Raw genomic sequence first — 24,526 nt, forward strand, 5'->3', positions numbered from 1 at the left:
CCCATTTTATTTATTTTGTTTTGCTTTTGTATACGTTGTTGCAGTTGTTATGGAAAATAAATTGGCTGGTCTTATTTGATGCACAGGTTTGTGTCTACTCTAGTCCAAAATAACAAGGAAGTAGTCGAGTAACAAAAGACTGAATGCCATTTAAGCCCAGATAAACTCGGACTTCCATTTACATTTTTACAAAAGGAGTTAGGCGTGAGAGCCTCTCCATGAATCAAATACAGTCCTGATAATAATTTCTGACTAATGGGTATTACGTATCTATTTAAGAATACACAGAAGTAATATGAATAGCATTCAATTAAGAGCTACAGAGTGAGCCTTATCACTACGTAGCACTCGCTCTTAGCTTTCTATTCGACGCACTACATTAACTTTCTCTGATCATTAAAGTCGGCTGACTTTATAATTGACTCAAAAAGAGCTTAATCTGAGCAGAGATTTGCTGACATCCTGAGGACTTTTCGTTTATGCCATTATATTTTGGTTTCTCTTTTGTTAATATTCGTTCCTCCTTCTCTCATGTCGTGCAATTTTCCATTTCTTGCTCAAACAATCAGAGTCGGAGTCCGAGCTAGAGTCCTTCGGCTGGCTTTGATTTCGTCAAACGCTTTTAGGAATGCAAAATATCTATAGATCGACGAGAACATGGAATTTAATGATTGAATTAAATGGCATTCGGGGGCACTCAATTAAGACAATAAGCAAATCGGTATTGAAAGACAGAAACAGCAATTTAAGACTATCTTCAATTGATATATTTGCATGAATGTATGTATTCGTTCAAAGAAGGTAAATAAAACTTTTTTTTTTTTATTGAATATGGTTTTATTCAAGTATTTAATAAGTTCTTAAGTCTGACTAAATATAAAAAAATATACAAATCGAAGCAAACTGTGTTGTATGTTTCCAGAAGGAGAATGAGTTGGAAAAAAAAAATTAGTTTTGACTTCTTTGAAAAATGAATGCACTCAAAATTTCTGTATTTATTTATTTAAGATGTGCGCTTCTGTATTTAATTCCGTGTAAGCATCGATGCACACATATATAATAAATCATTTAATCTATTGAATGACTAACAAAACTAAATCTTACAGATGTAGGAGGAGGAGGCCTCCGATGTGTTGACTGTCGACATTATTTATATAACTGCAATGTTAGCAGAGATCTTTTGAACGCAGGACATAATGAAGATAGTATAGTGGATTTACTACCAAATGAGAAACCAGATCGAACTTATAAGAAATGCTTATTGCCCGGTAAAAAAGTATCTGGTAACTTAGCTTTTGTCTACCCATTCACATTCTGATTGTGATTCTATACAATGTATTATAATATTATATTTTATTTAGGGCCGATTTTCAGTACTGTGTGTTCTGCTACCAAAGACAGAACCTGTGGCGTGTTAGATACTCGTAGAAATGTCCTTGTGAAAGGCATCCAATATCAGTGTAGATATTGTGCTGCGCCTTGCAAATGCAAGTTTCGTGGCGGAAAAGCATCGAATATGAAAAAGGACGCTAAACTGATTATATGTTCAAGCCTGTTTCTTTCTTTGACGTTAATTAATAATCCGATTTTATAACATAAATTAAATACAATAGAAAATTTATTTAAATTAAAAATTAAAATTTGAATGATCACCTATTCATAGAGGTACATATAAAGTATTATATTTAATATAGCCAAAATCCCAAATTTAGCGTTACTCTCATATTCGGGCTTTTAGTCAAGTTATACTATAAAATATTACAACTACGAATAGCCGCAAATAATCAACTAGAAAACGATTTCCCTGAGATGAAACGGATATTGTCCTAATGAAATGCAGAATACTCGACCAAGGGCACCAGAAACAAACTTGGTGAGACGAAAACGCTACCCACTGTATGTAGTATTATATCTATTTAAATTCCAAATTATATTACTTTATTAATCGCAATTGAAATTTGTATTGTATTTGAACTCTCAGCTGCTACAAGCAATGAACTAACGATGGCAGAGGTGATTCGCGTGTAGAATTTATGCCTGGCGATGTTAGAATCTTGTGAATACCCTAAGCCAATGGTGAGTCCGGGTATATTGGTTTTGACATCATCTTATACGTATGTAACTGCGTCGTATAAAAATGAACAAGCTTGCATTCATTATCCAAAGTTTTTATAAACATTCTATATATACTATAAGATTCAATTGAGATCCGTTTAGTCGCTTGGAAGGTAGTGGCAATTAGTGCACACACACAATCCCACTACAATTGAATTGTACATGAATTATCCGCACTTTTCCACTTATTTCGAACAGTGAAGTTTGGGTGTTGCTTCATTTCACATTGCCTAGCAAATTTTAATAGCATCAATAGCTATTCCCGTGTTAATGCTATCGACTACATCACGTTTCATAAGTTAGAGGATTATTAATTTAGAGCTAAACAATTTTTAATTCGACTCGTTTCCCTTACGAGTGGGTTGTAAACCGTGAGAGCTAGAGTTTTCATAGGTCCACCCATGAGTATAAACATTTTGTATTATTTTGAGACGCATTTTGTACATATACACTATTATTTCATGTCATTATTACGTTCTGAAAGTTCAATTAAGAAGTCCATCTACAGGAAATATAACCTAACTTCATGAAGAATATATCAGCCCTTCCCAAAGTTCAGGGTATCTCCTAGCGAGCAATCTCGTCTAGAATACTCTTATTTTTATTTTGGTTTATTTAATTGAGTTGAAAACCAGTTTTATTTGTTTGCAAGCAAAAAGCAGCACAATCATTAAAAGCAAATACATATAAGTTGTATGCGGCGCAGTTGCAGCGCAGCTTTAACGCTGCTGCAGAGCTCACGTTTGTGCCGATTCGCTGCTATTTTGTCCACCTTTTTCTGCCACACATACTTTTTTGAGAAAGAGAGATAGAGAGAGAAAAAAAAACACGACAGAGCGAGAGTCAGAACACTTTAGCTTTTTTCCTTTTTCTTATCATAATGCGATTATTTTTGGGCTGGCAAAAATAAAAGCATGGAACTTTTACGCAGACAGAGAAAGTCTTCTCTCACTCTATCTCTCTCGCCTTGCTTGTCTCTGCGTCCGTCTGCCTGTTTGTCTGCCACTCTGCGTATGTGTGCATGTGTAAGTGCGCTGTGCTCAAGCTAGCGGGAGCTTTAAACTCGTTATTGCCTGCTGTTGCCATCGCTGCAGACGCTAGCGCTGGCAGCGCCGTCGCTAAGCAGCTTCTACTCGCTATCTCGCTTGCTCCCGCTGCATATTCACTTTAGTTTTGTCGATTGCGTTGCTTTTCATTGTTTTCTCTTATTCTTCTTGTTTTTGTCTTCTCTGTTCTCTGTTCTGAATATAGTCTGCCCTCTTTGCGTTGCTTTGCTTTTGTTTTTGTTTTTATTGTGCTTTTAATTAGAAATTAGTTCTACTTCATTAAAATTACTTGTGCTCGACGATGTGCAAATTGCCGTTACTTGACCATTTTTTTTTTCGATTAATTCAAGAAAACTTAAGCAACAAATATCACATTTACATCACAAAATAAAGTCAATGAAAGCTGCGAACACGTGCTTAAAATACCCTTTGCGATCCCAATTTATGCAAACTTCATTTTCAGCAATATTAATTATTTTTGCAATATTGTGCAACAATTTCAACCACATCTGATTACATTATGCTAAGAATAATCAAAAGCTTTTGCTGTTATTCACAATTATGCATTTTATAAATAATTAAGCGAGAGCCAATATTAATTACATATTCATGCATACGATACACCGTGCGAAATACCAGCTTCATTTAATGTTGTTTTTCTAAGCTATTTACAAACATGTGCGAAATACCATGTTTAGTTTAGTTTCTGATCACATACAGTGAATACTTTTGAGTCCAAAAATTGACATTTATTCATTTTTTTTTCAGCAATACTCAATAAATATATCATAATTTTTTGCGTGTTAAATCGCGTTTTCAGTTAAAATATTTCAATCTGAGGGCGCTCAGTGTATATACAGTTATTTGTAATTTGGCAACGTTGCAATTGCCACGACAATTAATGAAAGAAAAATGCAAAATGGTAAAAAATTAATTTTACATACATACATACATATATATGTATCACGTACTACTTTAACAACTTTACAAACAAACAAATTAATCTTTTAATTACTTAGCTTCACAAGGGGCGTGTCACTCATACTAACTCATACTCTTCTCTTTTCTCTCTCTCACACACACATGCACACAGATGGTCGCTCTCAATCAATCAGTTAAGATCACATCAGTATTATGCACATTTCCTTTTTTTTTTTTTTTCAAACTTTTGCATAAATAATATTTTTATATGTGTTGTGTGTGTGTGATTCTCATTTATTTATTGATAAATTTATTCGTGCTCCTATTTATAGGTTGTTCCCTTTTGTTATTGTTGTTTTTGCTCGCTGCTCGTTAGCCCGTTCGTTTCATTTCCATACGTTTTATTTTCACGCACAGTGGCACAAACGCGTCATAAATATTCAGCACATGGTGTGCAAACCAATTCAAGCATATTCACCAAACTAGTCACACAGTGCGTGCAAATGCCATTGCGAACGCCGACTTCGACGTCGACGTTGACATCAACGCAGCCGTTGCAAAGAGATGAATAAACTAGCGCGCAGCGCAGCACATACACCGAACATTTGCAATAATTGTAGCTGTGCACATTTTAGACAAATATTCTTCGTCTTCTTCTTCTTGTTGTTTTGCCTTTACTTTTTTGCACTTTCACTAAATGTATTTATGTGATATATACATACATATACAACACTTTAACTGCAATACTTACACTTACTGAGTGTATATGTAGGAAAGGCAATTCAATTGCGACTGCTAATTTTAGGTGTTGTTTATTTACTTTTATTAGCCTTGCCCTACGGTCGGCTTTTTAGCTATTTAGTCACTTTGTTACGCACGGCTAATGCTCTGCTTCATGTTTGTTTTGCCGTCGGTCTTTTTACAGCTGCTTTGGCGTTCGCGTTTGTGGTGAACAAAAAAATTTCGAACGAATGCCGCCATTCAGTACCGACGAACCTCACACATTCGCGTTTTAACAGAAACTGAAACGTTTCATTGCCAAGGCGTTGCGTTACGTTGTAGACGATTGTAGCGGAACGCATGAACACGACGAAACGACCTCCCGACCAACCAACAGACTAACCGACTAACCGACCGAACGACTGACAAGCATGAACAACATGACGACCGTCGCGACGGTGAGACATTTCGGCAAGACCAACGCTCCGAGTGTGGTGAATAAACATCGGGAGGTAAGCAGGCAGGCAGGCAGCTGGGCATCAGTATGAGTAAGTGAGACTGTGTTTGTGTGTATTGCGACATCGGCAGTCGCCCTGCATGTGAATACGCCATCACTTGACTGTGTGCATGTAGTTGTGGATATTTCGTTTGTTTACAGTTTTACGTTGTTTTCTGTTGTTGTTCTTGTGATTTTTTTTTATACTTGCTTTATGTTGTTTCATTCCATTTGATTGTTTTAAATTGAGATTTGTGTGCCAAAAGCGTCGCAGCGGTGGTATTGTGTACAATGTTGCTGCTCCTCTTAGCTTTTTGTCTTTTCTTTTTAATTTTTGCATTTGCTTCATATAAAAATTGCTACCCCGCAACAAACATGCACCGCAAATACAACCGAAACTTGTCCCATACATAATTTCTCTCTGCCTACGTGTTGCTGATAATTTTCGTTCATTTCTATTCTATTTTCATTTTTGCCGTGTGAGAGCTAATTGGATTATTTGGGCAAACAGGGAATGGTATGGTAATGGAACAAAGTTTTTGATTAGGTTTCAAGTTCTCTGAGCACCCACTGTACATGAACGTACGTGTGTGTGTGCAATAGTGTGCGTGCATGTATGTGTGCGTATTTAACCCATGGCAATCGCACATTTCACATGGGCGCTCATAAACAATGTATTAAGTTAATTAGGGTTCATTTAATTTCGTTACACATGTCCGCAAAGCATCAAGTTATTACCGTTATTATACTCACGAATATGAAATGAGTATATTGGTTTTGTGCAATGTCCGTTTTGCTGTTTGTCCGTCTGTCCGTCCATGAGCAGTTTATTAAACATCATCATCATCGTGTATATCTCCGGTTTATAAAGTGTTAACATTTTCCGAACCCGCCCATTAAAAGCGTGGCAAATCGGAAAATGCATTTTCCGATATTTGTACTATATATTTAATATTATGCTAAATTTAAGGCAGTATTGATGCTAGAGACTTGAAATATGACATATACATACATATACTCGGGCTGCCCACCCCAAACCAAAAAGCTATTGCGGATATATGTCCGCCCATAGGGGGCGTGGCAAACGCAAAAGCATGAGCTAGAAGCTTCAAATTTGGCTAGTTGAGATACTGATAACCTCCTCTATCGATGACCCAAAAATAATTGTTACGCCTCTTCAGGGGCGTGGTATATTGCAAAATAGCCTGTAATTTTCACATTTTTGGAAAGTTAGCTCGTTCTAGGAACTGGTCAAAAATGAGGTGTCTACGCCCAGTGGGAGCGTGGAAAATCAGGAAAAACTGCTACCAAATTGGTGATGGGATGTGAATGAGTATTCTGCAGTTGGTAACACCCGACTACAACGTTCTTACTTGTTTGTCATGTGCTGCCCAAAGTGCGGCAACGTAGCAAATCAGCAAAATTATTATTGAATGTGCATGCTCCAGTAATCAATAGAGTTGAAGAGTTCGACATTTTTTATTCCAGAGAGTAAATTAATAGAAACCCCTTTTAAATCTAGGCTTGCGTTTGTCCTTTGTAAAGTTTGAAACCAATATCCAAGACAGAAACTAATGTTATTCGTTAAGTTTTAATCAATGAAGCCCAATAGACTGGTTGGCTTCAATAATTTAATAATAAATCCAAAAGTCTAGCCACATACATACATATCTTTAAATAGATGAAAATACACTAAAAACAAATATTGACTTACCCATATCAATCCATTTTTGAAAGCGTCTATCACTCCGACTATTCAGGAGCTAGGGAAAACCAAACAATCTGACTTTATTATCGTCTATCATTAATGACAAAAATGGTATTTAAATATACTTATGTACATGCATTGAGGCATGTGCATGTATTACATGGAGTAGATAAGCCAATGCACTTGCAACCTTGTATATATGAATGTACATACATATGTATTTTGTCTGTAACTCTGAGCCGCAAATTCTGACACAAAATGCAACATCAATAAACGATAAACGACGTATAACCTAACTAACACACACACAGAAAAAAGAGAAAGAGAGAGAGAGACTCCCGTAAACAGTGCATGAACGAATATAATAGTAATAATATTTCTTTAATCAAACTACACAACTGATTGCATTATTGACAATCCAAACATACGATAAGAGAGAGGACAAGGAATAGCAGCGCACATTGCTGCAATTACTATGTTGTAAATCTTGAATAATACGTATCTTTCAATTTGTTAAGAAATACTTTTAAAATATATTTCTTTTTATTGACATTTTAATACTTCGATTACAATTTTTAAACTAACGATAATAATTATTATTTTTGCGTTACTTTTTGTCCGTCTGTATGAACGCCTAGATCTCAGAAGTTATAAGAGCTAGAGAGCTGAAATGGCATGCATACTCGTGTATACCATACGCAGTGCGAGTTTATCATATTTTTTTCTATAACTCTTTCGATTTATGTTTTATCTAGGATAATCGATAAATTGATTTTATTTTTTCAGACTAATTTCAACACTTTTAGACCTGGAAACTTCAGATTTACGGTGTATATACATTTGATGAATACGAAGATTTTGTAATTTATAGATTGGATAACACGCCCCCTTTGCCACCAATTGGTAAAAATCGAATTTCAAGTACTAAAGACTGAAAGTTTCTGAAAGTTTCATGAAGGTAGTCCTACTATAAGCGACAACTAAATTCTCATGCAGTCGCTGCTTACTGCGCACTCTTACTTGGTTTATTTGCAGTTCAATTTTGTCTTTTGTTACTAACAAAATAAGCAATCCAATCGCAATTAACATTCTTAGAATAGGCTAGGATGCGACCATTCGAATGTACATATGTATAGAAAACCCGCTTGAATGCTTGAATGTGTGTGTTCTTTTCTGACTGAACGGAATTTGATGAAACTTTCAAAATATGTATGTGATATACACATAAAGTTGAGTGCATCAAAATATAATAAAAGTAATAGGTCGACGAAATACATACATACATATGTATGTATGAAACTAAATGCTAAATTTGGAGACTCTATTTCTGAAATGTACATATGTTAACTCAAATCGGAGAGTTCGTTGATCTATGTATTAGTTTTGAAAATACATACATACATACATATGTACATATGTCAAAGCTATTCAGCTGAGCGGCACAACGTATAAATAAATATGTATGTATGTATGTATGTGTGTATATGTACATGTATCATGTGTATATGTTATCACAAAGCAAAAAGTGAAAGAAACAACAACAAATTTCTCAAGCATAACCATAAATAGCAAATTTGATAAGCGCACATTGAACGGCGCTCTGTGAAAGCCGCCATTGCCACATCGTGTGTTTCGCAGAGGTGCACCAGCAACCGCAGCAGCACCACCAACGGCAGCAGCAGCTCCAGCACTAATAGCAACAACAATAATAAACTACAAGTGCAGCAGAGAAAGAAGAAAAAAAATAAATAAAAAGCGACGAACACAGTGTGTGATGCAAACGAATTTGAAGCGAGAAGAGGCAAACGACGCACTTTCAACTCTCCCACCTCCCATTCTACAGTGCTCTCGCTCTTTCTTTCACAGCCAAAGCAACGACCGAGGCCAACGTCGACAGCGCCATCTGCCAGCAGCATAACACAATTTATCGTTGTCAAAGTTATCGCACTCAGTCGACGATGCGTCGCGAGTCGCGCCTCGCCGTTTACGTTGAGGCAGTCAAATTGTTTACATCACAGTGTTTACGGCAAAGAAAAAACATATATATCTATTATAATAATAGTTTCATAGCTTGTAGTACTTTTACTTGCTTTTTTTAATATTGAACTATCAAAAATTAGTTTCTCGCTTAAGATTTTATTCCGAATCTGCTTTTGTTTTCACTCAATATTGCTGTGCTGCACCCACTGTGCATGGCTGGGCAACTACTTTACAATCATCGTCGCTTGGTTTTCGATTGCTTTTGCAGCTTATTTCTTGTATCGCCTCACATTGGGATTTTAAAGAATGGCCTAATATTTATGTATTTACATATGTATGTATGTATGTATGTGTGCATAACCGCATTTATTTATATGTATAAGCATATTATTATTGCAGTTGCCGTTTTGTCAAGGTCATTTGTCTCTTTTGGCGAATTCGGGAGCAAATTGAAAACAAAATCCCAAGAAAAAGCTCTTCGCTAATGGACCGATGCGCTGCTTGTAAAGGCAGAGGAAAAGACAGGCAGACATAGAGGCAGTGACAGATGCACTAACGTGGATTAAAAATGTGTTCAAAGTACAAGAGAAAAGACAACGGGGCAAAGCAGCGCCGCAACGAAGCAATCCAGACAGATCCTGCTTGCTTACTTCCGTGCAGCCTGTCTAGCTCTCTTTCCAATCGCGTTAATCTATAAGCAACGCAATGAAAATGAAATGGAACAGCGGTAAACTACGTTTGGTGAGTAAAAAGTTTCAGCTGAATTTATGCGCATAGATTGAAGCCGCAACTGACAGAGGTTATTGTGGATAGTGTGTATATGTATGTATATGTGTATGCATGTATGTACATAAACACTTATGCAAGTATTGATTGTCAGCTTGCATTATAATAAATTGGCCCTTGGCATGGAATACGTGGTGCACAGTAATTAAATCAGTTGCTTCGTGATTACAGCGAGTCGCAGCTTTAATTTAACAGAGGTATAAATTGATATTGTTTGAATAAAATATATTAGTTTGTACATCATATGCAATTATATCAAGCACAAAGAGAAAACATCAATATATTTAGAAGTTAGCCTTTTATTAAACAAAAAAAATCTCATTTATTAAAATGCAACTGTACTTGACATTTTCCACATTAATTTCTCTCATAAACAATGCATCAATCGAAGTCTCATTTTTATTAAAAGCGCACAGCCGATGTCCCTTCCAGGTGGCCGTAAGTGACAACGTTTCATTTCCATAGCGTTCCAAGCAATTCCGTTTGCCATCAGATGGGTACAAGACGAAAATGCTATTTTCATATTGTTTTATTTTTATTCTGTTATAATTTTATTTCTTGAAATTATTTCATTTTAGCACAAATAAATTAAATTTATGACTCATATTCAGCAGAATGGAAAATGTGTTTCGCCCACAAATTATAACTAACTAAAATTGTAAACTCAAAATACGCAAAGTAAATAAAATACCAAACTGCGATGACGACGACGACGTCGTCGCATAAAAATGCAAATGAATATGAGAGTACGAAAACAAACTAAATAAAAATCGTCTGTGTGGGAGAGCGCTAAGTGGGGCGACAACTGCGGTCTGACTGGGACAAATGGGAGATGGGAGGCACTGAGCGCAAACACACACATATGTACATACACAATATATACATATGTATATATACGAAGACTGCCGCCAACGCAGTCAAATGTCATTTAGCGTTGCAGGCGCGCTCTGTTGGAGCTTTGAGCTACATACACCAACACACACATGTATATGTATTATGTGTATGCATACTGTATGGATGTATGTGCATGTGTGCATACATACACACACACACCGGCACATTAATAGGCATGTGACATAGGAATGAAGCTGGTGAAAAATGTTTGAAATTCAAGCAAGTCAAAATGTTTTGCATATAAATTCGTATTTTTAGTTTTTCGCCTCGCCCCGCATAAGAGCAACGGCAGCTGCGCTGCTTTTCATTCATATTTCTTATTGTTGTTGTTGCTGTTGCTGCTGTTAGCTTTTGTTTTCTCTTAGCGCTTTGGGCATTTTACTCAGACGCAGACGTATCTGTTGTTGTTGTCGTTGCTGTTCTTATAAATTATGTACAGAATGTTGTTGGTGTCATTTTGAATTGTAACTGAGGACTTTAGATGAGGAGTACAAGAAACACTTTTTACTATACATATTTTTAATATACATATGTTAGACAAAAAATTAATAAGGAACGTACATACAATGTAAATATGTATGTTAAAGCTTTGAAAACTGAAAGTTAAAACTTTAGACGTAGTCCCTCTCTCCATCTCATTCATACACATTCGACCAGACGCCGACTTTGACTCAACAGAAACAATGAACTTGTGCAAAAGAATTGCAAGCAAAAATGCGAATGGCCAACAAGACGAATGAGTGGAAAAGGTAGGGTAGGGATGTCATAACTTTTTACGCTCGCACACGGAACAAAGGGGTATATTGTTTTGGCGCAGTGTAAGTTTACATGTTAGCCTCCTACATAAAATCCAGCAAATATAGCCGCTTTTGGATCGTGGACGAGTATGCAGTCGACTGCGCCCAACAGCAAAGTTCTCGCTTGTTTTTATTGGCAGCAGCAAATGAAATATTAAGCAATAAAGCACAACAAAAAGTTTTTAACTTCAAAATGTAATGCACAATCACATATGTGCATACATACATACACTTGTACATGTGTATGTGCATATACATACCGACTTGGAATAGCAGGTATGCGTATGTGTGTACTGTGGCTCTGCTGTTAATGTTCAAAATAGCAGTGGATAAGGTAACGGCAGCAGCAGAGAAGTCGACGTCACCGTCTCGGTCGACGTTAACATCAAGCGTCGTCATCGTTTATGTTGTTGGTGTTTCTTTGAACTGTGCTGTGTCAGCGCTTTATATCTGCTGTAATCGCAGCGCAGAGAGGAACAGCGAAACAACGGAATGGAAAGAGAGAGGCCGATCATCGTGAAGAGATATATGAGGAGAGGCAAATAGTATGGGCAATAGATGTAGGTGCTGCTGGCAGGAATATTGGGATAAAACGTAGCGAAACATAAATCTATTTATAGTATTATTCGTTTGTTTTCTTACGTGCCAAAGGCGTATTGATTTTGCAATGTAAAACGTAACACAGTAAAGATGATATCTGAGCTAATTTAACATATAAAAATTTTCATCTATTATGTATGTTTAAAATAAAAATAATCATTTATGCGTTAGTACACGTTTCCCATTAATATTTGATTTGAATGTATGTATAAATTGCTGCAATAAAGCAATCAGAGTATTTTGCGTTCGGCACTTTAGTACAAAAGTTCTAAATTTTTTCTATCGTTTCTCTTAACTTGATTTATGAGCTTAACCACACACACACATACACTCACACACACACGCAAACGCAGCATAGCGAAATCGAACTTTATTGATAGTTGCGCTGTAGCAATAAAAAGTATGCGGCGAAAGGCATATGCTACGATGGGTGGGCGTGGTCGTTACAAACAGAGCGCAAGATGCTGACATATATGTAAGTGTGTGTGTGTGCTTGTGTGTATATGTATGTACGCCATGTTTATGTTTGCCACTTGCTTATGACCAAGAAACTGGCAAAGACAGGCGACCAAACGAAACACACACGACTCGAAAAGAAAAATTAGATAACAGAGTAAAAGTCCTATGTAAATTGAAGACAAAGTCCGCAAGGTTTCACTGCTGAATTCCTTATCGCTGGGCACCAAAGTTCCCGTTGAAATAAAGGCTAGCCAATGGAATAGTGAGAAGGGGCCGCCTTCGTTAGACGTCGCCTAAAAAAGGAGGTCAACAAAGCTTAGCTTCAGCTTCATAAGTCCATTAAAGTGCAAAAAGAAAAGGCGAAAAAAGAAACAAGAAACACAAGAAAAGCGTTTGACATCATGTAATTTGCTAAGCGGTGCGCGACAGCGCTAGAGCACAAGAAAGTGCGAAAGAGAAGGAGAATGGGAAATAGAAAGGGTAAAGGGTGGCAGCAGATGTGTCCATCCAAATGCGAAAGAGAACATGTTATGCGGAGAGAGGATTGAAGCGGGGGTGGGCGCTTTGCCAGACAGCATTGGCACGGCGAGAGCACATAAAAAGGCGCGCAAAATATATATGTATGTATTCATCTGTGTGTATGTATATGTGTGTGCACATATTAAATGGCAGAGTTACAAGCTCAAAGTCGTGACTGGAACGCCAATGCAGGTAGTGCATGAAAATGACCAAACAGTAATACCCTGTAAGCAAGCACATTTTTTTCCGAATATCTCCCCAATTAGTAAATATACTTACTTAAGGAATGAAACAATATAATATTCAAATCTGATTTTATTCTTACTGAGCTGCTTTGTATACCCAATAATTAAATTGAAAACTCTTAATTTTATTTAGGAATTAGTGTTTAAAAATATCATTTAACTCCCAACAGTTTGAAGTTTAATTACTTTGTCAACTTTACAGGGTATATCAAGCAAATTAAATTTTGTACAGACGCACCCAGAAGAGGCACGTGCAGCAACTTAAGGCCAGGTCTTCCAGGGAGGGAGGCTGGCACCTGCCAAAAAGCAACAATCAAATAAATACCACTACGGAAAAACAAAGCGTCGCATGCAAATAAAGGAACGCACAACAAAACGTGACGCTATAACAACAAAAGTAAACAGAGAAACATAGAGCAAACAAGAAAAAAAATAATAAAACAGTTGTCGAAATATATGTATGTACATACATATGTACAAGAACAGAGGAATATAAAAATAAAACGGTAACAAGAGCGTCGGCAGAAACAACAAGCTTACTGCTCAATGCTTTAAAACTCAGCAGCAAATCTTCGTTTCACATTCCAAAATGTTTCACTCTCTCACAGTCAAACAGAGAGGCGGCCGGAGATGTTTCAATTTGCAAAAGCAATACGCACTCTTCGCTGAAAGCTACTGCTGCTGCTCTCACATCGCGGTTCTTCGACTGTCTGTGTCCCACATCTTCGACTGCGCTTCAGCAACGACGACGCGGCATTGGCGCATATATGCCGTTAAGCGCAGCATGCATGTTATTCTCTAATGGCGGCAACGACTCAACGACTCAAAGCATTAAACAATTGTCTGCTCCACATCCCCAAACACACATACACACCCAAGCAAATCGTAGCCACCTGCTGGCATTGCACTAAGCAACCAGGGCAGTCTAAAGCACAGTGCAACAGCTTGAGTAAATTGGAGATGAGCGGACAAAGAGAACTTGTAGCTGGGAAATGTGTGTATGTTATGTACATATATAATTAAATCAATATTTGTATGCATTTACATATAATACAAAAAATGCAAATTTATTAAAGGTTTTGCTATCATATGACATACTGTTTTATTACACGTTTTCAGCAGCTGCTTACCATTGCGCACACTTCTATTTGACATAATAATACCTCCACTCATCAACCAATCTAACCATGTTTTTGTTTCATTGACGTTGAGAATACTCGCTATGTAATTATCATTATGTCATTACGTCATAAGCATGTAAATCATCGTTGCAAATTCGCATAAGCCTGCGCGAGCACACACACGTTGAAAGAGAGAGTTAGGGAGAGAGACGACAATGCACACACACACACACGCACGCACAAACCCATTCTAAATGTCAGCGTTTACCGCTATTTTGCATTTTGTTTTGATTTTAATTTGGCGCGCACTGTGAGAACATTCGGTCATCTGCTGACTTTTTTCCCCATATGTAAATGTGTATATATGTATGTATTTTGAGTGCGTATTCAAATGTTTGTTTTGAGTAATTATTTGTTGTCTTTATCGTTAGAATATGCAATGAATCGCTAATGGCCCAGAGTCGGACAAAATGACATGCAAAAAGCTCAGGTAATTAACATCAACTTCGACAAGACACGCGATAAAAGCTGAGCGCTCTTTTTTATTGCTCAAATGGAGCGTAAAATTGGCAGAAAATAAAAATTACGTATTGCAACAATTGAACTTGACTAAAATGTCAGCAAGCGGTAAATGCAAATCGAAAGCTCATATGTGTGTGTGTGACAGCTTTCAAATAAGAATGCGAAAGAGGTGATTGTTGTGTTAAATCGAATGGATAAATTGCAATAAATACACGAAATTAATTGCACGTCAAAATACTCTCGCTTTCTCAGTAGTCAACCTGAACACACACACACACACACACACACACACACACACACACACACACACACACACACAAATATGTATGCATCGATTGCGGCGTCCGCAGCGACAACAACAACGAAACAGCTGAGCGTTAGCCTAACAGCGGCACACACACATATAAATATATATTCATACATTAGCTTTTACATGCGCACGGTCACACTGCGCTTTGGGCGTACGTGCGCATGTATTTGTGCTTTTAGCTAAATTGCAAAGTATAAACAGACTAAATTTCTTACCGTTATTTTATGAGTACTGCACAGCTAAATAAAGTTATTTGTGTAATTAGCTTTCGATGGTAAGTCGATCGCCTGCCTTATGAAATTGTCAAATTATTAGGTTCTTTGATTTTTCATTTGTCTAACTCAAAAGTGGCACGCTTAAGTAGCGTTAAATGTTGTCACTAAAATGCCGCATTTATATTTATTTCATATTTTAAGAAAAATTTGAGCACAACGCGTGTATATCGCACAACAACAAAATGGGAACTGCATTGAGAGTGCCTGCTTTGTTTGAGCAAAAAAATGCCAAACAATCGATAAGAAAATACCAAATATGTGCAAAGAATGGCTTAAATGGCTGAAATTTGACAAACAGCTGTTTTTGCAGTGGCAGCATTCCCATGATAATAAATAGAAGATTGTAATTTGTGCACGTTCATGGGTGCCGCTTGCTCAATGCATGAGCTCATATGTTGTATATGAGAACAGTCTATGCTCAAAACTGACAAGTGACAGTCCACCATTTCAAATTGAGATGAGCGTCTTTGATATAACACGCTATTATTATATCAGCGAATTTGTTTTGTATTCGATAACGCAGATTAAGTGTGTGACGTAATAAGAAAGTTCGTTCGAGCAGGTGGCAACGCTGTTGTGGTTCAAGTGCATGTAAGTGTGCTTGTGTGCGTGTGTTGCAAAAATTGTAATCGAATTAAAAGTTGAAATTATTATACCAATTGAAAATCAACAAAGGTGCTGGCCGCTCAAGTAGTTAACCGTTATGGCCAATCGCACGCGCAACAACACGACCAAGGTCGAGGCTCTCATCGAGAGCTGTCGCAGCGAGGGCAAATGGCAGCGCGTCATCGAGCTGACGGACGAGCTGAAAACGGGATCGCCACATAACGGTAAAAGAGACGTAAAATAAATAAAAATAAAGGAAATCAATCACTGAACTGCCTAACTGCTTTACAGAGTGCTTGGCCAATTTCTTGATAGGCGAGGCACGGTTGGAAAGCTACCTGGAGGAGCATGCTGTGGCCGCCGAGTCGACCTTTGGCCGAGCCAAAAATGGCCTGGCCGAAGCGAGGCGTTATCTAAATCTGGCCTTGGGCGAGAGTGGCCAAAAGGCGGGCATAGCCTTGGATGCGTATTTGCTGCTGGCTAAGCTCTGCTACGCATGCGGCGAGTACGAGCAGAGTCTGGAGAACTTCATCAAGGCGGAGCTGAATACGCTGGCCGAGAAGGAGTTGACACTGTAATTCCCTAATTATGATATAATCTCTGACTGTTATATATATATATATATATATATAAATTTGATATATGAACAGACGCAGCTTGAAGATCCTGGCCGAATCGTACGCTATTAAGGGCCTCTGCTTGGAGCAGCAGGCGCACAAGCCCACATCCAAGTTCAAGAAGGCCGAAAAGGATTCGGAAATGGTAAGATCCTGCTGCTTCAGCTCACACAATACAATAACAACAAGCAAAACCTCTTGACCCTTGCTCAGATTTGCTGCTTTGAGCGCGCCTCGGACTTGGGTCTGCTCTACCTGCAGGAGTACGACATCGTAAGTGGAAGCAATACCTCCTCAAACAACTCCACTGCCGGCTCCACACTGAACGTGAATGCCGGGGTGCAGCAGTCGTCGAGCAGCTTCGCCATCAGCAGCACCATTCCGAGCAGCAGCGCAACCCTGGAGGTCAATCGCCGCATGGGCGCCATCCTGGAGACGGCGCTGCAGCGGGCGCCCATCGTCCTGATTAAAGCGGGCAAGCTGCAAGTGGCCGTGGAGAGATATCGCATTATGCTGAATGCCATTGAGACGCGTGCGACGCAATCGTTGCGCCTGACGCTCGCCCGGCAGCTGGCTGAGGTGCTGCTCCGCGGCGTGTCAGGCACAATCTACACGCCTCCATTCACCACCAAGTCGGGGGGCAGCACCTTACGTGGCGGCGGGGCAGCCAAGCGGCTGTGGAAGCCACGCAAGTACACGGCCAGGCAGCAGTTTACGCCGCGCAACCAGCAGGAGGAAGTGATCCTGCTGCTACTCATTGCCGAGGCCCTGGCTGTGCGGGACACCGTGCTGTCGCAGAGTCCGGAATTCAAGCAGGCGCGACAGCACGCCATGGGCAATGTGACGGCCGTCTACGATCTGCTGGCGCTGGCCACGATCCGCTGGGGTCTGGTGCAGCTGCTCAACGAGTCCTTCGAAAAGGCGCTCAAGTTCAGCTTTGGCGAACAGCACATCTGGCGGCAGTACGGGCTGAGCCTGATGGCCGCGGAGAAGCACGCGTACGCGCTGCGCGTGCTGCAGGAGTCGATGAAGCTAACGCCGGGCGATCCGCTGCCCTGTCTGCTGGCCTCGCGCATCTGCTACGAGAGTCTGGAGACGGTGAAGCAGGGGCTCGACTATGCGCAGCAAGCGCTCAAGCGGGAAGTGAAGGGTGAGTGCAGGTTAATTCACATTACTCATTTGCGCCTCTCTACCTCTCTCTCTCACTTACATTGTAGGTCTTCGTCCGTCCCGGAGTCAGCTCTTTGTGGGCATTGGATACCAGCAGCTGGCCATACAGGCCACCCTGAAGAGCGATCGCGACAGCTACAATAAGTTGGCTCTGGAGGCCTTGGAGCGTGCCGTTCAGCACGATGGCAACGATCACCTGGCCGAGTATTACCTGTCGCTGCAGTACGCGCTCCTCAATCAGCTGGGCGAGGCTCTGAGCCACATTCGCTTCGCCTTGGCGCTGCGCATGGAGCATGCGCCCTGCCTGCATCTGTTCGCTCTGCTGCTGACGGCCTCGAGGCGTCCGCGCGAGGCGCTGGGCGTGGTGGAGGATGCGCTGCACGAGTTTCCCGACAATCTGCAGCTGCTGCATGTGAAGGCGCACCTCCAGCTGAATCTGGAAGACGCCGAGACGGCGCTCTCCACGGTGCAGCACATGCTCGCCGTCTGGCGGGACCTGTACGAGGCGCAGCTGGCGGGCGAGGAGGAGAAGCACTCGGACACCAAGAGCGGCATCCACCTGATTCACTCGTCGCAAATGTCCGATAAGGATTCGAGTAAGTTTTTGTCGTGCGATAACCTCGCAATAGACCCCATGACAAGTCCTGCCTCTAATAATAACTATATATTCTGTATAAATACAAAAACACATTACCGACACACACATACACGTACATATACATACATATATATATATAAATCTATTACATCTCTGTAACTACCCAACTTCTGCGGAATGTGTCTGTCTACTTAAAAAAAAAAAAAAAAAACAAATCATAAAATAACATAAAACATAATTGTAAGTCTTAATTGCAAATTAAAGAACGAAAATTACTCGAGTCGAACGTCGGCTGGTATCGACGTCCTTGTACAATTGCAATATAGATGATATATAAATTAGATATAGATAGAGATTATATAGTAGATGCAGGAAAAGTCGAGACATTATAAAATACTAATAGGGCATTCGTAGAGAAGATAATATTAAGTAATAATAAACAGGCAGCTCGATTGACAACTTAAAGAACACATTGAAAGATCGATAGAAGATATGAAACAGACTAGTTTATAGATGCATGAGGTAAGGAAAAAACATAGAAGATATGAAATATTTGATAAAGGAATTTAATTGGGAGCATTTATTATAGAAATAAACAAAATGCCTCGGCTATATTTCATAATATTAAAATTTCAATGTTCTATTCATATACACATAAACATGTTACATTAGGCATAGCAAACAGAATCTGTTTTAGAATGTTTAAAATTATGTATGCAACTCTCATGTGATTTAATATAAATCCTCAAATTGTATTGTATTTTTATATCTTCTATTTTGATATAATATTTTTTATTTCACCACCTGATTATTTCCGTGAGGATCAATTCATATTCAATTTACTTATGAAATATTCTATTTCACAGTCCGATCGACAAATATATGCATAGGTTTGATTATAGAGTGACTTCAAAAATTGAAATGTAAACAATGTTTTCAATGCAGATTCATTTCGTATTCAGATTCTGAAGTTCTGAAGTGGATTAAATTTCAACTGTGATCGATTGTAGTAATATTAGAGGAATCGAGGAATATCTCTTTGCAAATGTATAAACTGCTTCTTTTTATGCTTCTGCATTGTGGCTCTTTCTTTTTCTCCCTCTCTCTTTCTCCCTCTTCTTACTGCCTTTCGAATCTTTTCTCGTTTATCCCTTCTGCTTGCCTGCTCTTAAAACTCTTTGCCACCTCTCGCATGCGTTTCTTTAAATTTAGGCACGTTTACTTTTTGTATATACTGTTGTTTTTAGTACTCTCCAACTCGAGTTGGTTAATTTAACAAATTTCCTCACTCTCATTTCACTTGTTATCGCAACTTTAAGATTCCGTGTATGCTGCTTCGCTGGCCGCAGTCTCGCGCGTAGAACAGGCTCTCAGTGAGGCGGCTAGCTCGCTGAGCTCGTTCACCCAGAGGCCGGGGCCGCGCCGTCCCTGGATGCTGCAAATCGAGGTGGGCTACTGAGCACTGCTGTAAATCATGTTGTATAGCTAACATCAATCAAATATATTTCCTTCTACAGATCTGGCTGCTGCTCGCCGATGTCTATATGCGCATCGACCAGCCGAATGAGGCGCTCAACTGCATACACGAAGCCACGCAGATATATCCGCTCTCGCATCAAATTATGTTCATGGTGAGTTGGCCTATAGCGTAACTCATCAACAGCATCATATATCTAACATGCACTTTGCAGCGCGGTCAGGTGCATGTGTATTTGGAGCAATGGCTGGATGCGAAGCAATGCTTTCTGAATGCCGTTGCCGCCAATCCGAACCATACCGAAGCTCTGCGCGCTCTCGGCGAGACGCATTTAATACTGGGCGAGCCGCGGCTGGCTGAGAAAATGCTGAAGGACGCCGCTAAATTGGATCCCAACTGCCCAAAGATATGGCAAGTGTTTAATGAATGCGCCAAACTCAGGAGTTCTAAATGCTCAGCTGTTGATCTTGCAGGTTTTCGCTGGGCCAGGTTATGGAAACATTAGGAGATTACAATTCATCTGCTGACTGCTTTGCCACCTCGCTGCAGCTGGAGCCATCTTGTCCGGTGCTTCCGTTCACCTCGATCCCTTTGGTTTTCGAATAGGCATTTCGCGCGAGCACAAGCATTTCGTTTTCCTTTCTATATATTACACCAGAACTAACCTCAACTAATAAGCAAAAGTAGACGAGCAGAGCAATATTACTTAGTAGAAGATTGAACGATATGTATTTATGATTTCATTTTATTATTACTGTTATGAATTTATTCCGTGGTTATTGTCAGTATTAGGACAAGCATTGATGGTGTAAATCGTGTGTATGTATGTAAGTTATTAGCGATCCCTATTCAAGCATGTTTGGCTAAGCCCTGCTAGGAACGGCACATATGTTCGTTTCCATGAATATGAAGGAAATCGGGATGTTATTTATTGTATGTTATTTATTGCATAATATAGAAATATGTGCAGACGTTTGTATACCAAACCAATAATTTAATTTCAATATTTATGTTATATATATACATAATTAAATAGACAATTTGTAAGACTAACTTTGTTAATGATGTCTATAATTTAGATAACCATGTTTATATATTATGTTAAATGTATATCCCATATTAGAGTGTATATCGAATTAGTTTCTTAGATCTTTATTTCAATTCCAATTTCGATGGATTTCCTTGCATTGCGTGTGTGAAGTTTTTTAGAAATTTTGTAAATAGCTGAACTTCTATGCTTAGATGTCCTTCGAAAAGCTTCCTTTCACTCCTCGTGCTAAAATTGGCACGGCTAATTTCCGGTCAGAAATATCAGCGGAAAACCTCGAAAGTGTTCCAAAAAAAGAAGAAGAAGAGGAATGAAAGGCACGAAGCAAGCCAAAGTCAAAATAAAAATAACTCGACAACTCGTTGCCAAGGGCAACGGGCGAATGGCCAATCAATAGAAAAGTAAACAAAACTAAATCGAAGCTAGAAAAGGCCACTGCAGGTGCGCAGGAATTTGGGTTTTGGGTTTTGGGTTTACGAGCAGATTAATTAATATACCAAAAAGTTCAGTTGGAATGCAGCTCGAATTCCTGCGCCAGCTAAGAAGTTAGGGCGTAGAGCTGAGAGTTAAGAGTTTGGCCTGCATCTGGAGTAGGCGATGGACTGTTGAGCAGGATGACGCCCAAGAGGAAGCGACAGCGCGGCAAGAGTCGCGCCAAGGAGCAGCACAAGCAGCTGCTCGCTGCCCTGGAGCTGGCGGATAGCTGCTGCGATATTTGCCACTGCGATTGCTACAGTTCGCACAGCAGCAGCAATGCGAGTGGACGTGGGCAATCCGCTGCGAGCACGGAGACGCAGCTGAAGCAACTGGATCAACAGATACGCGCCTTGGAGCAGGTGCAGCGCAGCGAGGGCAGCGCCAACAGAGACGGCAGTCGAGTGCGCAGTCACAGCAGGCAAATCAGCGCTTCCAAGTCCCCAGCGGAGCAGCCCCGAATCCCGCAGAGTCGACGCGGCTCGGCCGAGTGCCACACTCGCGCCTCGACAGCGTCCAGGGGCAGGCGCTCCAAGAGCGCGGGCAGCCAACGTTGCCCGTCCCGGGAGGAGCCTCTGGAGGCTCGGCTCAAAGAGAAACCTTCCAAGCAGCGAGCTGGCCGCACGGGCGGCCTGCGCGACTGCCAAATGCTCCAGGTGAGTGAGACGTGACCGAGGAGGAGGAGGAGGAAGCGCGAGGTTGAACTGACCAGTGCATCCGAAATCGTTCACTAAATGATTATGGTTATTTATGATTATTTATGCATCCGAACAGACACAGATAACCACTACCAGAACTTGATACAGTAGTAGTAGTAGTAGAAGACTTGTAAGATATTCGTTCGCGATTATTCTCGATAATTTGAATTTCTGTGTAGTTCGGAAACAACTGATCCCCTCGTCATTTCGAATTATCGAGACTCGTCCGTATCTCCATATCATCGTCATATCATCATTTTAATATTTAGGGTCTCATATTTATTGTATTTCATTTTGTCATGGAACGGCTTAATAGCTTAGGTTTCATTCAAACAGGACCTTAATAACTACTTCTAGAGCGGAATATTTTTGCTCTTGGAATTGTATCTAGTATCATTCAGCAAAAATAAGGTGTTGCCAAGGAATACCAATTTCGAAGGACATTTGGGCCTTGAAAGGTCTACCTTACCTTTTAAGGTAACTCCACCCATGTGGTTTGGATATATAGGTCGATGCATAGAACGGGTCCGCAGTATTCCACATGGCAAGCTATTGAGCTCTCATTCTATGACTGTGGAGGATACGTCATTACCTAATTTGCCACGCCCAATTTGATTGCAGATATGTCTATCTAGCACAACTCTAGCTCTCAATGCTGTAAGCCAAAACTGGGCTACCAACGAGTATAGAAATAGGTTACGAAACTTCAAGGTATCTAGTTTGAATCACTCAGACAGACTGACAGATCGAGCGAAAACGGAATGGAGAAAGAGTTGGCGGAGGCAGGAATGGAAAAACAGGAACGATAGTATGATGAAGAGCAATTAACACGTTTTTCATTCCTCATTCTGATATTTGCAAGTCCCTCAGTTGGGTTGAATGTTATCGACCCATATCAAAGGGTAACTTGTCAGTTATCGACTCGTTTTACGTACTGCAGTTGCACATGCCTGCAGACAAGGGCTCTAGATGATGATGATCTAATTCGGACCTACCAAATGCTTAAGTAGTTATCTCAAATAAGCCCAACTCTATGATAGGATAGCGTCCGACTCATGTAGATATTCGCAATGCAGATAAACTGCCCGTGGGGTACACTGAATTCAAATCCGAAAAGTTGTCCTTGAGTATGTCTGAAGCTGTGAAGCTGATTGATTTCCCATCCCCAGTATTAGAATTTTGTACACTTTGCTTAGAAATCTCGTCTTCGTCTCATTGCAGACTGTGTTCGGTTCACTTAGGGGTAGCGATGCCTCGACGCTGGCCATCAGCGGCAGCCGAGCGAGGTCCAAGTCGCAGGAGAACATGTCGCTGGTGCCGCTGGGCCAGAAGCAGGGCCACAGCTCGCTGTGCGCCTCCATGGCCAGCCTGTGCCTGGCGCCGACGGTGCGCGCTGCCTTTGAGCGAGTGCCCAGCCACGATCAGAGGATACTGAATCGCATGGCTGTGAAGCGGAGCGAGCGGGCGGCGGACAAGGAGCACGCGTGGCTAGCCCGCAAATACTGGGAGAACGAGCGGCTGGAGCGACAGCTGCTCAAGTGCGAGCAGCTGGAGGAGTATAAGCGGGCCGTGCACGACAAACAGTTCCAGGACTACCTGCTGACCAAGGCGCGGCTGCAGGCGCTGGCCGAGCGCGATCTGGCCGAGCTGCGGCGGCTGCGCGGCGCCTTGGACGCCAAGGATGCGGCGGCCAAGCAGCGCTTGGCGGCGATGCGCCTGGAGCGCGACTTGACGCTCTGCCAGCGACGCTGCGAGGAGTCGCGTCGCAGCGAGGCGGTCAGTCTGCAGCAGGAGGAGCAGCAGCTGGACGAGACGCTGCGCAAGCGTGACACGTGCATGCGGCTCACGCAGCGACTGCGCCGTGCGGATCAGCTGCGCTCGCAGCTGCTAGAGAGCTACTTGAAGCGGCTCCAGCACGACAACCAGCTCGAGCAGCTCCATCACGAGGAGCACTGGCGCGAGCGCCAGCTATCGGAGCGCCTGAAGCGGGAGCAACTGCAGCACGACATCCAGCGCAAGCGGCAGCAATCGCAACGCTTTGTCGACTGCCGCCAGCGCAAGCACGAGGCGCGCTTCCGCACTGCCAAGATCTCGGCCAGCCTCAGGGAGCTCGTCCGTCAGTCCGTGACGCCCGAGTCGGCCGTGGACCAGCCTTCGAGCAGCCTCTGCGCCCAGCAGCAAGCGCAGCTGGCACGCCTGCTCTTCTCGCAGCGTCCGCCGAAAGACTTTCTCAAGTAATTACCAAACGAGTTCCCTAACTAGCTGGGAAATAGCTGTTAAGTGTGCTATTGTTGTTATTGTATAATAAATTCGAGAAATCACGT

At 40.9% G+C, this 24,526-nt stretch overlaps 3 protein-coding genes and 1 long non-coding RNA gene across 5 annotated transcripts in view; 3 read left to right on the forward strand and 1 right to left on the reverse strand.

Moving 5' to 3' along the window:
• Positions 1-15,717, reverse strand: part of bin3 (bicoid-interacting protein 3) — a 45,714-nt gene extending 29,997 nt beyond the window's left edge. Inside the window, exons 1-2 of the mRNA XM_018010297.2 lie at positions 15,455-15,717; positions 7,013-7,061 (exon numbers count right to left, since the gene is read on the reverse strand). The gene's annotated coding sequence lies outside the window, so the exon portion shown is untranslated. The remainder of the gene's footprint in view (positions 1-7,012; positions 7,062-15,454) is intronic.
• LOC108615663 (uncharacterized) lies at positions 874-14,376 on the forward strand. Its single transcript, XR_001915970.2, has 7 exons — positions 874-1,034; positions 1,107-1,283; positions 1,362-1,896; positions 1,982-2,076; positions 9,386-9,727; positions 10,189-13,267; positions 13,489-14,376. It is a non-coding gene; the product is annotated as an uncharacterized LOC108615663 (long non-coding RNA).
• Positions 15,718-15,857: 140 nt separating the features above from the next.
• Ttc7 (tetratricopeptide repeat domain 7) lies at positions 15,858-21,035 on the forward strand. Of its 2 annotated transcripts, none has more exons than XM_089472183.1 (9): positions 15,858-16,344; positions 16,412-16,694; positions 16,771-16,882; positions 16,951-17,887; positions 17,955-18,503; positions 19,855-19,952; positions 20,023-20,136; positions 20,197-20,393; positions 20,456-21,035. In XM_089472183.1, the coding sequence occupies exons 1-9, from the start codon at positions 16,218-16,220 to the stop codon at positions 20,586-20,588; spliced, it is 2,550 nt and encodes an 849-aa protein (XP_089328309.1). In that variant the 5' UTR covers positions 15,858-16,217; the 3' UTR covers positions 20,589-21,035. The 2 variants fall into 2 exon arrangements, with proteins under 2 accessions (XP_089328309.1, XP_017865801.1); XM_018010312.2 differs by having other exon boundaries at positions 15,859-16,344; positions 19,825-19,952.
• A 136-nt stretch (positions 21,036-21,171) lies between these two features.
• Positions 21,172-24,523, forward strand: LOC108615657 (uncharacterized). Its single transcript, XM_018010315.2, has 2 exons — positions 21,172-22,160; positions 23,424-24,523. Exons 1-2 carry the CDS (start codon positions 21,645-21,647, stop codon positions 24,438-24,440), a joined length of 1,533 nt encoding a protein of 510 aa, XP_017865804.1. The 5' UTR covers positions 21,172-21,644; the 3' UTR covers positions 24,441-24,523.
• Positions 24,524-24,526: the final 3 nt, after the last annotated feature.

This window comes from Drosophila arizonae, chromosome 5, assembly GCF_054131065.1.
Source record: "Drosophila arizonae isolate 15081-1271.41 chromosome 5, UAZ_ARI_1.0, whole genome shotgun sequence".
NCBI lineage: Eukaryota > Metazoa > Arthropoda > Insecta > Diptera > Drosophilidae > Drosophila > Drosophila arizonae.

Excerpts from the sequence above, each read along its gene's own strand:
- Ttc7 (XM_018010312.2), top strand. The coding sequence starts at position 16,218 with ATGGCCAATCGCACGCGCAACAACACGACCAAGGTCGAGGCTCTCATC. Across the intron at positions 17,888-17,954 it reads GCTCAAGCGGGAAGTGAAGG|GTCTTCGTCCGTCCCGGAGT; the intron begins GTGAGTGCAGGT and ends CTTACATTGTAG. Across the intron at positions 20,137-20,196 it reads CGCATCAAATTATGTTCATG|CGCGGTCAGGTGCATGTGTA; the intron begins GTGAGTTGGCCT and ends TGCACTTTGCAG.
- LOC108615657 (XM_018010315.2), top strand. The coding sequence starts at position 21,645 with ATGACGCCCAAGAGGAAGCGACAGCGCGGCAAGAGTCGCGCCAAGGAG. Across the intron at positions 22,161-23,423 it reads GCGACTGCCAAATGCTCCAG|ACTGTGTTCGGTTCACTTAG; the intron begins GTGAGTGAGACG and ends GTCTCATTGCAG.